The 13,402-nt window shown below is 45.5% G+C and overlaps 1 protein-coding gene and 1 long non-coding RNA gene across 5 annotated transcripts; one reads left to right on the top strand and one right to left on the bottom strand.

Annotated features, from left to right (window-relative positions):
• Positions 1–1,315: 1,315 nt before the first annotated feature.
• LOC127309040 (uncharacterized) lies at positions 1,316–6,645 on the top strand. Of its 4 annotated transcripts, XR_007856920.2 has the most exons (7): positions 1,317–2,517; positions 3,273–3,418; positions 4,449–4,534; positions 4,623–5,100; positions 5,230–5,327; positions 5,416–5,471; positions 6,009–6,645. It is a non-coding gene; the product is annotated as an uncharacterized lncRNA (long non-coding RNA). The 4 variants fall into 4 exon arrangements; XR_007856919.2 differs by having other exon boundaries at positions 1,316–2,517; positions 4,449–5,100; XR_007856918.2 differs by lacking the exons at positions 1,317–2,517; positions 3,273–3,418 and having other exon boundaries at positions 3,429–4,534.
• A 942-nt stretch (positions 6,646–7,587) lies between these two features.
• On the bottom strand, positions 7,588–9,270 carry LOC127309039 (uncharacterized). Its single transcript, XM_051340025.2, has one exon. It carries the CDS (start codon positions 9,238–9,240, stop codon positions 7,771–7,773), a length of 1,470 nt encoding a protein of 489 aa, XP_051195985.1. The 5' UTR covers positions 9,241–9,270; the 3' UTR covers positions 7,588–7,770.
• Between the last annotated feature and the right edge of the window lie 4,132 nt (positions 9,271–13,402).

Genomic DNA, 13,402 nt, shown 5'->3' with positions numbered 1-13,402 from the left:
AACACTCTCTTGTTGGATAACAAACACCATTCATTGTGTAGGGCTACAAAAGCACACCTCAAGCCGGAGTAAACAAGCTCCATAACGTCCGGAGTTCATATTAAAGTAACCTCTAGAGTGCATAATAGACAAGAGCAACATCTACATATTCAACTAGATTACAAAACTTCACTTGTGATACTCTGAATTACTCTCCTATTGGAATCACTAATCATCACGTAGTGGCTACGAAAGCTCCACTCAAAGTTCATCAAGTACTTGACAAACACCACTCATAGGGATATCCTCATCAAATCATAATCCAAGATAATACCATTGCAATTTAGACCGAGTACTAACATAGCATACACACTGTCAACAATAGCTATGAAAGGGGGAATAGATCACATCAATACTATCATAGTAATAGTTAACTTCATAATCCACAAGAGATTACAATCATAGCCTACGCCAAGTACTACATGATGCACACGCTGTCCTTTTACATCATGGAGGAGGAATAAACTACTTTAATAACATCACTAGAGTAGCACATAGATTAATAGTGATACAAAGCTCATGATCACATAAAGATCACACCATGGGAGAGAGAGATTAACCACATAGCTACCGGTAGAGCCCTCAGCCTCGGGGGAGAACTACTCCCTCCTCATCATGGGAGACAGCAACGGCGATGAAGATGGCGATGGAGTCGATGGAGATGGATTCCGGGGGCATTTCCCCGTCCCGGCGGCGTGCCGGAATAGAGACTTCTGTCCCCCGAACTTGGCTTCGCGATGGCGGCGGCTACGGAACTCTTCGTGGAATATCGTCGACTATGTTAGGGTTTTCGGAGACGGAGGAATATATAGGCGAAGGGGCGATGTCGGTGGAGTCCCGAGGGGCCCACCCCATAGGGTGGCGCAGCCAGGGGTGGGGCCGCGCCCCCCTAGGGTGTGGCCGCCTCGTGGCTCCTCTTCGTCTCCTCTTCGGTGTTCTGGAAGCCTCCGTGGAAAATAAGACCGTGGGCTTTTGCTTCGTCCAATTCCGAGAATATTTCCTGTGTAGGATTTCTGAAACCAAAAACAGCAGAAAACAGGAACTGGTGCTTCGGCATCTTGTTAATAGGTTAGTCCCGGAAAATGCATAAAAATGATATAAAGTGTATATAAAACATGTAGGTATTATCATAAAACTAGCATGAAACATCAGAAATTATAAATACATTGGAGACGTATCAGTGCCCACGTGGAGGCCCTTTAATACCGGTTTGTAAGGAACCGGTACCAAAGGGGGAGGCCTTTTGTACCGAACCTTTTGTACCGGTTGCTTAACCGGTACAAAAGCCCCTCTGGAACCGGTATTGTTGCCCCTTTTTCTACAAGTGGACCCACGCATTTGAAGCCACTACCACCGTGAGCTTTATCAGCCATTGGATTTGGAAAACGAGGGGCCTGGATCGCCGGTAAACATTGTTTTTTGTTACCGCGTGGGACTGTTCTCATGTTACGACAATGGCCCCAATCAGATTTTGGTCCACAACACAGCGAGCCAGCGAGTCAGGGATACTGTATGTTTTTTTACCGCGAAAGCTCAGCCCTATCGTCTCCTGTCTTCGCCCGCGTCGCCTCCTCCCGTCCCTCGCCTGGTCTCGCTTGCAGCAAAGCGACGGCGCTAGGGTTAGCGCTGCCACGCTGCAGGCCTCCACGGATGTCGCCCGCCTCCTCTCCGGCCACCCGCAGCTGCGCCACATCTTCCTCCGACCGCGCCCACGGCGCTCGACTCTGCCACACGCTCCTCTCCAACACACGCCGAGCGCCGCTGCCTCCCGTGCCCGCGCCGGCAGGGCCCCGGCTCTAGCTCCGCTGCCGCAACGCCCCCTGCACATCCGCACCCGCTGCTCCGTGCCGCCTTCTCCGCCTGTCTAGCCGCCCTCCGGCTGCACGCCCGCACGCGCTCGCCCCTGCCGGCAGGCTCCGCCCGCCCCCGGCTCCCGCTCGCCCCTCGCTCCGCTCCCCCATGTCGTGTGCTGTTCCGGCTCTGCGCCTCCATCCGCCCACGTGCACCGCCCCCGACCATCGCGTCCTGCTGGCTCATGCGCCGCCTGCCCAAGCCCGGCTCCACCATGGCTGACTCACCACGTGCCTCCGCCGTGGCTGACTCGCCTCGTGCCGGCTCCCTGCCACGCCTCCCTGCGCGTCCATCCGCGCGATGCCATGCTCCCACCAGCTATGCCCAGCGCAGCCACCTCCCGCTCCCCTCAGGCTGCGCGCGCCGGGCCCACCTCCATGTCGATGGCCTTCTCTCCAGCTCCATCCTCCTCCGGTGACCTCCACAACACCGCCTTCGCCCCGCCTTGGACCATCCCGCCCTCCTTCCTTTCTCGCTACACTCGCCGCTCAGCTGCCGAAGCTCCCCGTGTTTATCTGTTGCTCGAGCATGCCCGTTCGCCAACCGACGCCGCTCACCACACCCAGCTCTCCCTCCACCACCTCCATTCTCTGCAGCAACCAGGCTTTGCCACCAGCTGCCGTGGAGGTAATCTATTTAGTCCATTTTTGTACTTTCTTGATTAATTATATCCATTACTAAGATAAATCTGTACGTATATGAGTTTTGTTCGCTTCGATTGAAGATATACTGATTTTCTCTTGAAAGGATTGTGTGAGAGTTTGAGAAATATTTGATTGTTTAGGTTTTTATTAATACCATTTACTGGTCTGTTGTTGTTTTGGTGCTTTTGGTAGTGCCACACTTCATTTATTCAGGAACATGAGGTATAGATAATATATATGTGTTGTTTTGGTGCCTTTCAGAAGATGCATTATGTGATGCCTTCCTTTTGCCAACTACAACAAACTTTTATTGTCGTTGGTGAATTTTACAGCTATTAGTATGGATAATGAAACATTCTAGGCAATGTCATATTTCACACATAGTACTATGTTATACCATGATGAGTTTTGAGGAAATTGAATAGTCTTCTGGCCATAGTGCATTTTTATTAGGCTCACCATATGGTCTAGGAATTGCAGTGTTCTGCTAAGGATAAACAAAACACATGCAGTTGCTTTGAGGGAAGGAACATGTATTGTCACACTTTCAAAGTCCATTTTTGCCTAGAAGGGTCAAGGAATTTATATCAAGAAGGTCAAGGAATCCTTAATGTGACATGCTGTAACCCTGTAGGAAGTACTAACATAATTTATGCTGCTGAGCCATCAAGCTAGAGATGTTATAATTTATGAACTCATAATTTATTCACTGTATAAGTTATTTTCTTTGTTTCCCAGTGTTGTTAGTCGATCGAGGTGCCATCTTCTCCTAAATGCCCCACCTGCGATCTCCATCCTACATGGGACGTCGTCCCCTACCCCCGCCCGGCTCGACAGACGCCTCCTCCCTCCTGCCAACATCTTGGTGTGGCGCGTGTTTCCAGGTCCTCTTCCTATTTGTGTTATTTTTGTCTCGAGTGTGCACTTCAGCTGTTTGAGTAAAAGTATGTGGTTGTGTCAGCCAGGAGTTGGTTTTTTTTTTCCATGAATTCTTTTTTTGCTTCATTGAGTTTCACTTCTGGCTTTGATGTTGTAGACATGCACACTGGCCGTATGTACTAATACTTGATGGAACGATTGCACAGAAAAAAACAAGGAGCACACATCCGAGAGAGTTGGAGTTCATGAAAGGGCATAGCATGTCTTGGTGCTTTTATTTATACAATTTTTAGGTGACCTATAATTTTACTTTTTCTAACTCTATTGTCGGAACAATACGGATAGATAGGTATGGTCTTTTATTCTAGCGAATGGATGGCATGCCTTCATGCTTATCATCCTAGAGGGCACACTTGAAACAACCTATTTCTTCCTCGAGTCTTAGGTGCCACATTGTACACTATTATTGATCTTTGCTTTCTTTGACGATGGGCAGCCCTAAGTCGCCACCCTCTTCTCCCACCAAACCATCTTCCTCATCTTTCCTCATGTGCCCCGGAGCACAAACTCTCCCGTGACACCCCCTTCCAGTTGTTTAATCTAATCCACTGTCAATATTTTCCTATTGCTAAGCACACTGCATATATACCTTTTTTTGCATTTGCACTGCAATATGGTTGTTCTTCCTCTTACTGCAAAGGTCATTACTATTCTTATTCCTCAATTTTATAGCTGCATGTGGCTGCATATGGTACTGTGAAAATACAATAACGAAAATATAATAGTCACCTGTATCTTGATTATTGTCTCCCAACAATTGTACAAATGAATACTATCAGATTTATGGATTCATGAATTTCACATTATAGGAAGGAGTAGCCAGTTCTGGATCATTATTTGCCACAATTACTGACAAGTGACAAAAAAAATCATGTTTCACAACAACTGAGGCATGGACATCTACTCCTATATGTGGCATCATATATTTTGTAATGTCAAACTCCAAACAACCACCGCTGATTTTTGGAGTTACAGAAACTACTGTTATCATGGAAACTTATCTCTAGAAGTTGGCAAAAATGAACCAGCTTCGGAGAATGATTATTCTTGTGAGATGGACGGTATGGGATGATAAATCAAACAAGTACTCCTAATGTTTTCTTACCGGTCAGACTAAACAGTTTATTTATCCGCTGGCATGGTTTGCAGTTGCAGCTGGACAATGGTCGTGGTGTTCCTTGAGCCAATATTTGCTGCTACAATTTCTATAAAACGAAGGTGGTCAATTGCTGTGGAATTTAAGGTGTTCCTAGGAGGCCTTTGGTCTGCTTCTTGGGACCCAGGTAACTATAGCATTGGATAGTAACCAAGGCAATAAGGCAATTTCATTTGGCGTCTTTGCGGTCGTATTGATAGTAGTTAATGCAGGGAAATCTAGGCAGGCAACTGTTGTGATGCCTAGATGCAGGATAGGTGCAACACTATATAAAGCCTTGAATCTGTTAGAAACAGAGAAGTGTCTGATATACAAAATATCAGATTATGTCCCAATACAACATGATTTGTGTAGACAAAGGATATTGTGATTATCATCTTATGACTTCCCGTGGCATGAAATTGTACTAGAGCTTCAGCATCTGAGAAACTGCCAGCATGATCAAGAGGTGGTTCATCACATCGATGGAAGGTTGTCTACCTCTGAACTTGACAAAGTCTCCCTACCTATGTCTATTTATATTTCCCAATCCTAGATGCCTTACCTCAGTTACCTCAGAACTAAAATGACTCATACTTGTTTCTCTATGCGATTGAGCAGCTTACTGCCATGTTCTTGGAGTTGAGGTGTTCCTTCATATGATTGCCGGAAGTATTCTTGCTGGGATCTACTATGCATTCTCTCCTAAGGGTAGATTGGTATGGTGCCAACTGCTTTTCCATTTCTTCTCATAATTTTTTACCAACAGTTGTTCAGTTTTTAGTGTGCAATGCATTGGTGGAACAGGTCCATCCTCACACATCCATTGAAGATATTTGATGGGCTGTCGAACACTCCTCCAAGTAGGGATTTATTTATTTCATTGTACAATTTAGTGACTCGGTATTTTTTTGTATGGTAGATCCTACCTTTTTCTTCTCGCAGTAGTTTAATTTTCCATACCATCTATGCTACAGTTGTGTGCTTAATATTCTATCTAACGGTTGATTCAGTAATGTAAAAGGAGCACATATATTGAGGTTTACATTTTGGATTCTTATACCAACTCACCATCTGGGTTATTTTTTCAACGACCAAACTATCTGAAATCTTCCATCCAAAATGTCACTAGGTTTATAGTATCAGCTATGATCAGTAATTCTATTTTTTTCATCCCAGTAAGTAAATAAGTATGTGGATTTTGTTGCCTAAGATAATTACCATTTTGTTTCACTTCTCCTGTTTCCGTTGATAAAAAAGTACTGATTAAATATCTAATGCTTTGCTGATTTAATTGTCAACAAAGTTCCTTTTTTATATTATTGGATTGGTTTGTGAGGTATATTCATGTCTCGACAAGATCATTTTATCTTCGGGTATTGTGTATTATTTTCTTTTAGATCACATGACAAAAGAGGAACACTTCCTTTTCTCTGGAGCTTCAGGGACTAATATCAAAGACTTGGACTGGCCGACTGGGATGGATTGGAAAAGAAAACCCATCTATAGTTATATGACTCCCTTTTCTTTTCTGTTCCAGTAGATGAAATGTACTTTTATGTACATATATGTAATATAAAGATGTATGGACTGAAAGAGTTGTTCCAAACTGAAAGATAGATAATCAACAATAGTATGGTACGGTCAAATCACTTTGGCATATAAGTTTAGCATAATTGATGAGCTTTTACTTCTTTTACTTAATTATTTTGACTTCTTATAATGGGGCTTGATTGTTGAGAAAACTGAGGGTAGTACCTCGGAGAGACTTGTAGGTGATCGAAGGCCGGGTTTAATTAGTGCCAGGGTTCCATTTCTATAACATGTCACTGCTTCTTGAAACGCCCCCAGCTCTACCTCGCTGGTCAGGTGGTGGCAAGACGCTGTGCAGGCGGCGGGGCGAAGCCCGCCTGTTTGTCTAGTTACTACTATCTTGCTAGCATTCCCTGTTTGCTACGAATATGGTGGGGAGACTGGAGGGGCGGCGCCACCACACGAAGCTGCTGGCCCCGTTTCCATGGCGCGCCGCCGGGAGGGCGCCCACCTCCACCACGCGTTGCAGCCCTCCCACCCCCCATCTCCATGGCGCGCCGCCGGGAAGGGCCTCGCCCCTACCACGTGTCATTGGACCCAGCACGCCGTCGGACCCTGCCAGCGGATCGACTCGTCTTCCCTCAACTCCCGCATCTCCCTGGCTCCAAGGATGCAACAATACTAGGTTCTCTACATTTCTAGTTGTAAATTTTGGAGCTGGGATATATTTTTGATTTTATTTTATTTATTAGATCCAGAATGATGGCAGCGGGGGATGTAATTTTTCTCCATTTTCTACATGCAGATCTTGAAAATAGTAGGTTTCCCCAGATTTTAGATGTATTTTTTTCTTCCATTTTCTACATGCAGATCTTGAAAATAGTAGGTTTCCCCAGTTTTTAGATGTAATTTCTTTCTTTTTTCTACATTTCACGCTGCCCTTTTGTACATCCTCAATTAGAAATTTAGAAGCACAAAACTTGTATATTTTCTAGGATTTAACTTTGTGTAGTTAAACTTTAATTTTTTACATGTCAATATTTGTTCTGAACTGAAGGAAGAAAAGACGATGGCAGATGCATTTACTTTGTGTTTTTTGTGTGTGAATTTGCGCACGATGAAGAGCTGCCTTTTTTCTGGTCATGAATTTACGACGGAGGCAAGGAATGGTAAAGCGTTTCCTGCATTTCGCGCACGGCAGGAGGAAATTAACGTGTGGGATCGGAACTTTTCTATTTTCAGAACGCGGAGATGTCGGACTACTTTATTTCCTAATTTGGTTGAGCACTCCAGTAGACTAACCGGTGCTATAGCACCGTGTAGCAGCGTCATTTGTCTTTGCTGACTTCTTCTCCCGATGCACTCAGCTATTTTTTAGATTTGCCGAGTGCCCGATAAAATCAACTCGACAAACAAGTGAGCACTGAGCAAAGTTCCAGATTGCAGTTGTGACTAGAGGCTTTGAAGCCTGATTGCTCTTATTGCTTTTACAACCGACGGGCTTTTATAGGCTACTACAACCGACTTATACACCACTAAAAGATCTGGTAATATATATATATATATATATATATATATATATATATAACGTGACATGATTATTCAACATGTACTCGGGAGGGTACTAGGTTAGGTGGCAGCTCGTTGTTGCATAATGGGACACCGGTAGATATCGGTCCTGGTAAAAATGCGTTCGCCCACCACCTGACCGTATGGTGTTGGGGACGCATGTCCGCTGAATGGTTTCGGAGATGACAACATGGCCACATGTTGACGGGGTGATTTTGGAGAAGGCGGCATGGACACCTCATGCCCAGCTGGTTTTGGTGACGGCGGCGGCATGGATACTACATGTTGGACTGGTTTTGGAGAAGGGGGCACCTGACCGGTTGGCTTTGGAGACGGCGGCACGGCCACATGCACTTCTGATTTTGATGGCGCGGTCGCGTACTCAGAAGGTTTTGGAGAAGGGGGCAGCTGACCGGTTGGCTTTGGAGACGGCGGCACGGCCACATGCCCTTCTGATTTTGATGGCACGGTCGCGTACCAAGAAGGTTTCGGAGAAGGGGGCACCTGACCAGTTGGCTTTGGAGACGGCGGCACGGCCACATGCCCTTCTGATTTTGATGGTGCAGACCGCATGGACATGAACTGACCGGGCGGATTTGTAGACGGGTTAGGAGAAGGTGGCATGGACACCACCTGACTGGTTGGTTTTGGAGACGGTGGCACGGCCAAATGCCCTTCTGATTTTGATGGCGTGGTCGCATACCCAGAATGTTTTGGAGAAGGGGGCACCTGACCGGTTGGTTTTGGAGACGGTGGCACGGCCACATGCCCTTCTAATTTTGATGGCGTGGTCGCGTACCCAGAATGTTTTGGAGAAGGGGGCACCTGACCGATTGGCTTTGGAGACGGCGGCATATGCCGTGCGTACCCAACATGTTTTGGAGGTGGGGGCACCTGACCGGTTGGCTTTGGAGACGGCGACACGGCCACATTCCCTTCTGATTTTGATGGCGCGGTTGTGTACCCAGAAGGTTTTGGATAAGGGGGCACCTGACCGGTTGGCTTTGGAGACGGCGGTTTTGTTGGCGAAGATGATGTCTGCGGCGGCGTCTCCTGCTGCACTGGGTACCCAACGACCGGCCACTCGTTGGCTGGTGGCGGCACGACGATGGGGCCGAGACGATACGTCAGGTAGAGCACGCCGCGCGTCTCGGTGCGGTGCACCTTGCGGACCTGGTAGGACGCGAACTGCGGCATGTTGGGGGCCCCGAGTCCGCCGCCGGTGAGAACCTCCGGCAGGGGCACGATGACCTCGCCCACGTCGCGGTCAGCGCCGAACGTGCGCTCGGCGCGGAGGAGGATGTGGAGGCAGCCGCCCTTGGCCTCCTCGGCGGTGGGTGGGACGTCGAACCGGAGCGTCGCGTTCCACGTCGGGTTGCGGCCGCCATAGGGGTCCGGCGGGGTGCACTGGCGCGTGATCGGGTCGCCGGAGATGGTCGCCACGGCGTACACCTCCATCCGCGTGATGAGGTTCACGTTCTTCAGGTCCTTGGCTGACAGGAGGGTGACCTCCAGCACTCTGTACGCCATCGTTGAAGCGTGGTGGTGGTTTCAAGCTGGGAGGGAGGAATGTATATATGTATATAGGTGGCGGCTGTGCGCTCCGGCTTGGAAACAAAATATTCCGGCTATCATTTTTGTCGACACCTGTCTGATTCTTGGGCACCTTTGAAGGTGTATACTAGCTAGTGCAATAAAGGTGTACATTTATAACCAAATTCCATTCTAAATGGCGGTCCATTATCTTTTCAGGGATAAACAACAGCAGTCTGATAACATGGGTCCACCAGCAAGAGACACAAATCTAATTTCCATAGGACTAAATATACGTCACATATATCTCATCCGAAAAAAAGAGTCACATATGCGTACCCTCGAGAGCATTCAATAAGTGGCACCTCCATATTGGAGAAAGACATCTTCACAAGCTCAAGGGATTAATCCAAGTTCTCCCGATCCTGGTTGGCAAGATATGGATGCATCTGATGCTGGACAGCTCAAGGGATTCTGACAATTGCGTTTCAGCAGATTACCTGCAGCCGATATCTTCTCTTCCAGCCTTTTTCTGCGGTTTATCCGTTCGTCGCTGAAAGATGCGAGGTTTGGATATCTACCATATCTTTCAGGGTCTGCTGCTAAACCTTGGAATGTGCTCTTGGCTAGTTGTGCGTGTCAGGGTCTTATCTTAATGATCTATTCTTCAGAAATATCTATTGGCACTGTGCTTTCTTGTACTAGTTGTTAATCGCTACCAGGTCGACTTCTGTACTCGGCTTATTCCTGGGTTACGAGCTACCAGGTCGTGTCACGTGGCTTGTATGCCGCGTACCCAAGAAAAAGCACTCGGCATACTTTTTTTCTTTCTATTCCTCTTTTATTCACTCGGCATATAGGCCACGTGGCACGATCTGGTGGCACATAGCGCAGGAGTATGCCGAGTACTGTGCTCGGCTACGCGCCACCATATGTGCCACGTGGCATACAATATTATGTTTTTATCAAGGAAAAAAATAGCGCGCTATAACAAAATAGCGTCGGCCGAAAAATACGCTATTAGCGCGCTATAGCACGCTATAGCGCCGGAATGATGTAGCGTGGGCCGTCTAGAAACGCTATAGCGTGCTATTAGCGCTGAAATAGCGCGCTATTTTTTTCCATGGTTTTTATACACTAAATATATGCCGAGTACCCGAAAAAAAGCACTTGACATATTTTATTTTTTATTCTATTTCTCTTTTATTTATTATTTTTATTGTCTTTTTATTTTATTTTCTTTCTTCTATATTTCTTATTTCCCCTTTCAAAAAAAATCTTCTTTCCATAGCCGTTTCTTTTTACTATATTAATTTCTTTGTTCTTCTCATTGTATATTCTCCCTTCTATTTTCCTTTTCTTTCTTATTTTCATTATCTTTTTGTTTCAATTTTTGTTTGTTTATGTGTTTATTATTCAATATAGCAAACGGACACGATCACATGAAATCATGACGAGAAAGGGTCGGGTTTGTGAAGGGAGTGCGGGGCTCGTTCCTCCGTTGGCCTTGAAACTTTTTCTGCACTCAGCGAGGGCGATGACATGGCCGAAAATGGGTTAAAATTCATATATGTGATCTTTGGCCCGTGCCTAGGCCATTTGCAGCCAAACGAGAAGGAGGCCCTTTCATCGGTTGTTGGGGGGGGGGGGGTTTGGGGTGGAAGGCCAGTCCCCCGACATGTGGGATGGTGTCGTTTAAATCCACTGGAAATCATATGAGTCTAGAAATTCACGGGACCTAGCATGGTGTCATCAAATGGCCCCTGGAGGGCGTGGTAAAAATTTAGAGCGTTTCGCAGAAGCCTTCCTGGAGACAACGTAGAAACTAGGTAGTCTCCGAGGAAGGATCTAGGTTTGATAGGGAAAGGGTTAGGTTAGTGAAGGGAGTTGCTGGGTCGTGGTTTCAAGAGGAGTGATATCATCTTGTTGCTAGCACGTGTATTTGGAGAACAATGGGGAGGTGCTACCGAAATCCAGTCTCGGATCGGTGTAGAGCATGGAAATCGAACCAAACCTACACATCCTCGGGTGGGATTAGGACCTATCATTACCTTTTAGATAGCTGAGTGCACGCCATAAAACATGTATAGTTGTAATTATCTGAACAAATAAAAAGCATTATATGTGTGTTTCAGTGATATCAAATGACGGAGGATTGTGAGTGCATTTACACTGGCCGACCCAGTCAGGCGCGTATGACCCTGGAATGGGAGATAAAAATCAACCAATTCTTGGAATTAGTATTTGGTGGAGATAAGGGTCACTAGTAGAAAAACGGTTAAAAGATTTGATCTTTAGTACCGGTTTCCTTACGAACCGATACTAAAGGTGCATTACTACCGGTTTCGCTGCCCAGGGCAACGGCAACCTTTAGTACCGGTTCATTTGGGATCTTACGAACCGGTACTAAAGGGTTTCGCGCCAAATTTGAGGCGGAGGTGGGGCCAGCGCTCGGTACTAAAGGGTCTTAGCCCTGCTTTTTTCCTGCTTTTTTCACGTTGAGGCTTTTAGTTCTGCTTTTTTTCCTTTATGTTGCATGTCAAGAGTCTATGTTAAACTTCTTATATCTTATTTGTGGGAGTATATGTACACAGAAGTATTTCATATATTTTAACATCTCCAGACATGTTGGTTCCATCATGTTGGTCTCCAGAGCGTCATGGCCTACCGTGGTCCCCGCCTGCGCTACCCTCAGTCCCAGCCCACGCGTGCTCATCCGCCGAGGTTCGACTACCGCGACCCCGATGCCAGCGACGACGACGTCGGCGACTACGATGACTACAGTGGCGACGTTTATAGGGCTAGGCACGAGTATGACTGAATCACTCCAACATTCGAAAAGAAGTTCGGCCGATTGTGACTTAATCTGGCCATGTATCTTAATTTTCAGTTGAGCTATGTACTTTAATTTCAGTTCAATCGTAATAAAATTTTATTCCCGCCCATTATTTTCCGCCCTTTTCCTCCCGCCCGTTTCTTCCTTGCATTTTTTGATTGAAAAACATATAAAATACTTTGCATTTCGATGAACGGTTTGAAAGATATGAATTTTACAAACTTAAACCATTTTCTGGAATTTAACTCGAAAACAGAAAACAGTCAGAAAAATCTTTGGTACCGGTTCTAGCCCACAATTTTTACCCGAAAACATTTTACCCGGTTAGCCAATTTTTAGATTCTTAAAATTCCAAATGGAAATATGAAAGCAGGAACATTTTAGTTTTCGCCAGAAATTCAGGATTTTATATATATTTTTATTTTTTTTAAATTTAAATTAATAATTCCTTCCTGCATAAAGATTACTATTACTTAACCATAAAGGTTAGTAAATTTTTAGATTTACAAATTTTCAGGTTTTAGATTTTGCAAAAACAAATTAAAATTTAAAATATATTTAAAAAGTAAAAATAATTAAAATTTGTTGTTTATTTATTTATTCAATATTATTTTTATATCTTTACTTTTGTTTATTAAAATAATCATGTGGAATTGAAACAATAAAGAAGTGTGATATCGTGACTAACATGTTAATAGGATTGATATGATACTACTATCAATAACATGCGCTCGAAGCACTTGGAAGTGAGATGAGAAGGAACTCGGAAGTTAAGCGTGCTAGTGCTGGAGTAGTGGAGGATGGGTGACCGAGCGGGAAGTTTGACCACAAGTAAGTAATTTGACTAGAGATAAGTGTAGTTAATAACTAAAATATTAGAAATTCTGAAAAAAATAGATAAAAAGAGAGAGTGGAAAATAATTCGAAAAAATAGATAAAAAGAGGGAGTGAAAAAATAGATACAAAAATTGGATATAAAAAAGGCACTTGTACCCTTTGGCACTGGTACCCTTTGGTACCGGTTCGTGTTACAAACCGGTACCAAAGGTCTCTAGCCCCGCGGGCTCCTCCGTGCCCACGTGGAGGCACCTTTAGTACCGGTTCGTAAGGAACCGGTACCAAAGGGGGGAGGGGTTAGTCCCGAATCTTTGGAACAACCGGTACAAAATCCCCTCTGAAACCGGTACCAAAAGGGAGGTTTTCTAGTGACAATAGATGGTGGACGCTGATCGTTTGGCCGCCACGGTCTGCTCTCGCCTCTTCATCAGATCGTTGGATCTATCTCGCTGCCTGAGCGCCGCCGGCCGCAAGCCGTCGACCTCT

This window comes from Lolium perenne, chromosome 6 (assembly GCF_019359855.2).
Source record: "Lolium perenne isolate Kyuss_39 chromosome 6, Kyuss_2.0, whole genome shotgun sequence".
NCBI classification, from domain to species: domain Eukaryota; kingdom Viridiplantae; phylum Streptophyta; class Magnoliopsida; order Poales; family Poaceae; genus Lolium; species Lolium perenne.
Note: the sequence above shows the minus strand (reverse complement) of the source record. Positions and strands in the feature narration are given on the sequence as shown.

Coding starts and splice junctions, on each gene's coding strand:
- LOC127309039 (XM_051340025.2), bottom strand. CDS start 9,240: ATGGCGTACAGAGTGCTGGAGGTCACCCTCCTGTCAGCCAAGGACCTG.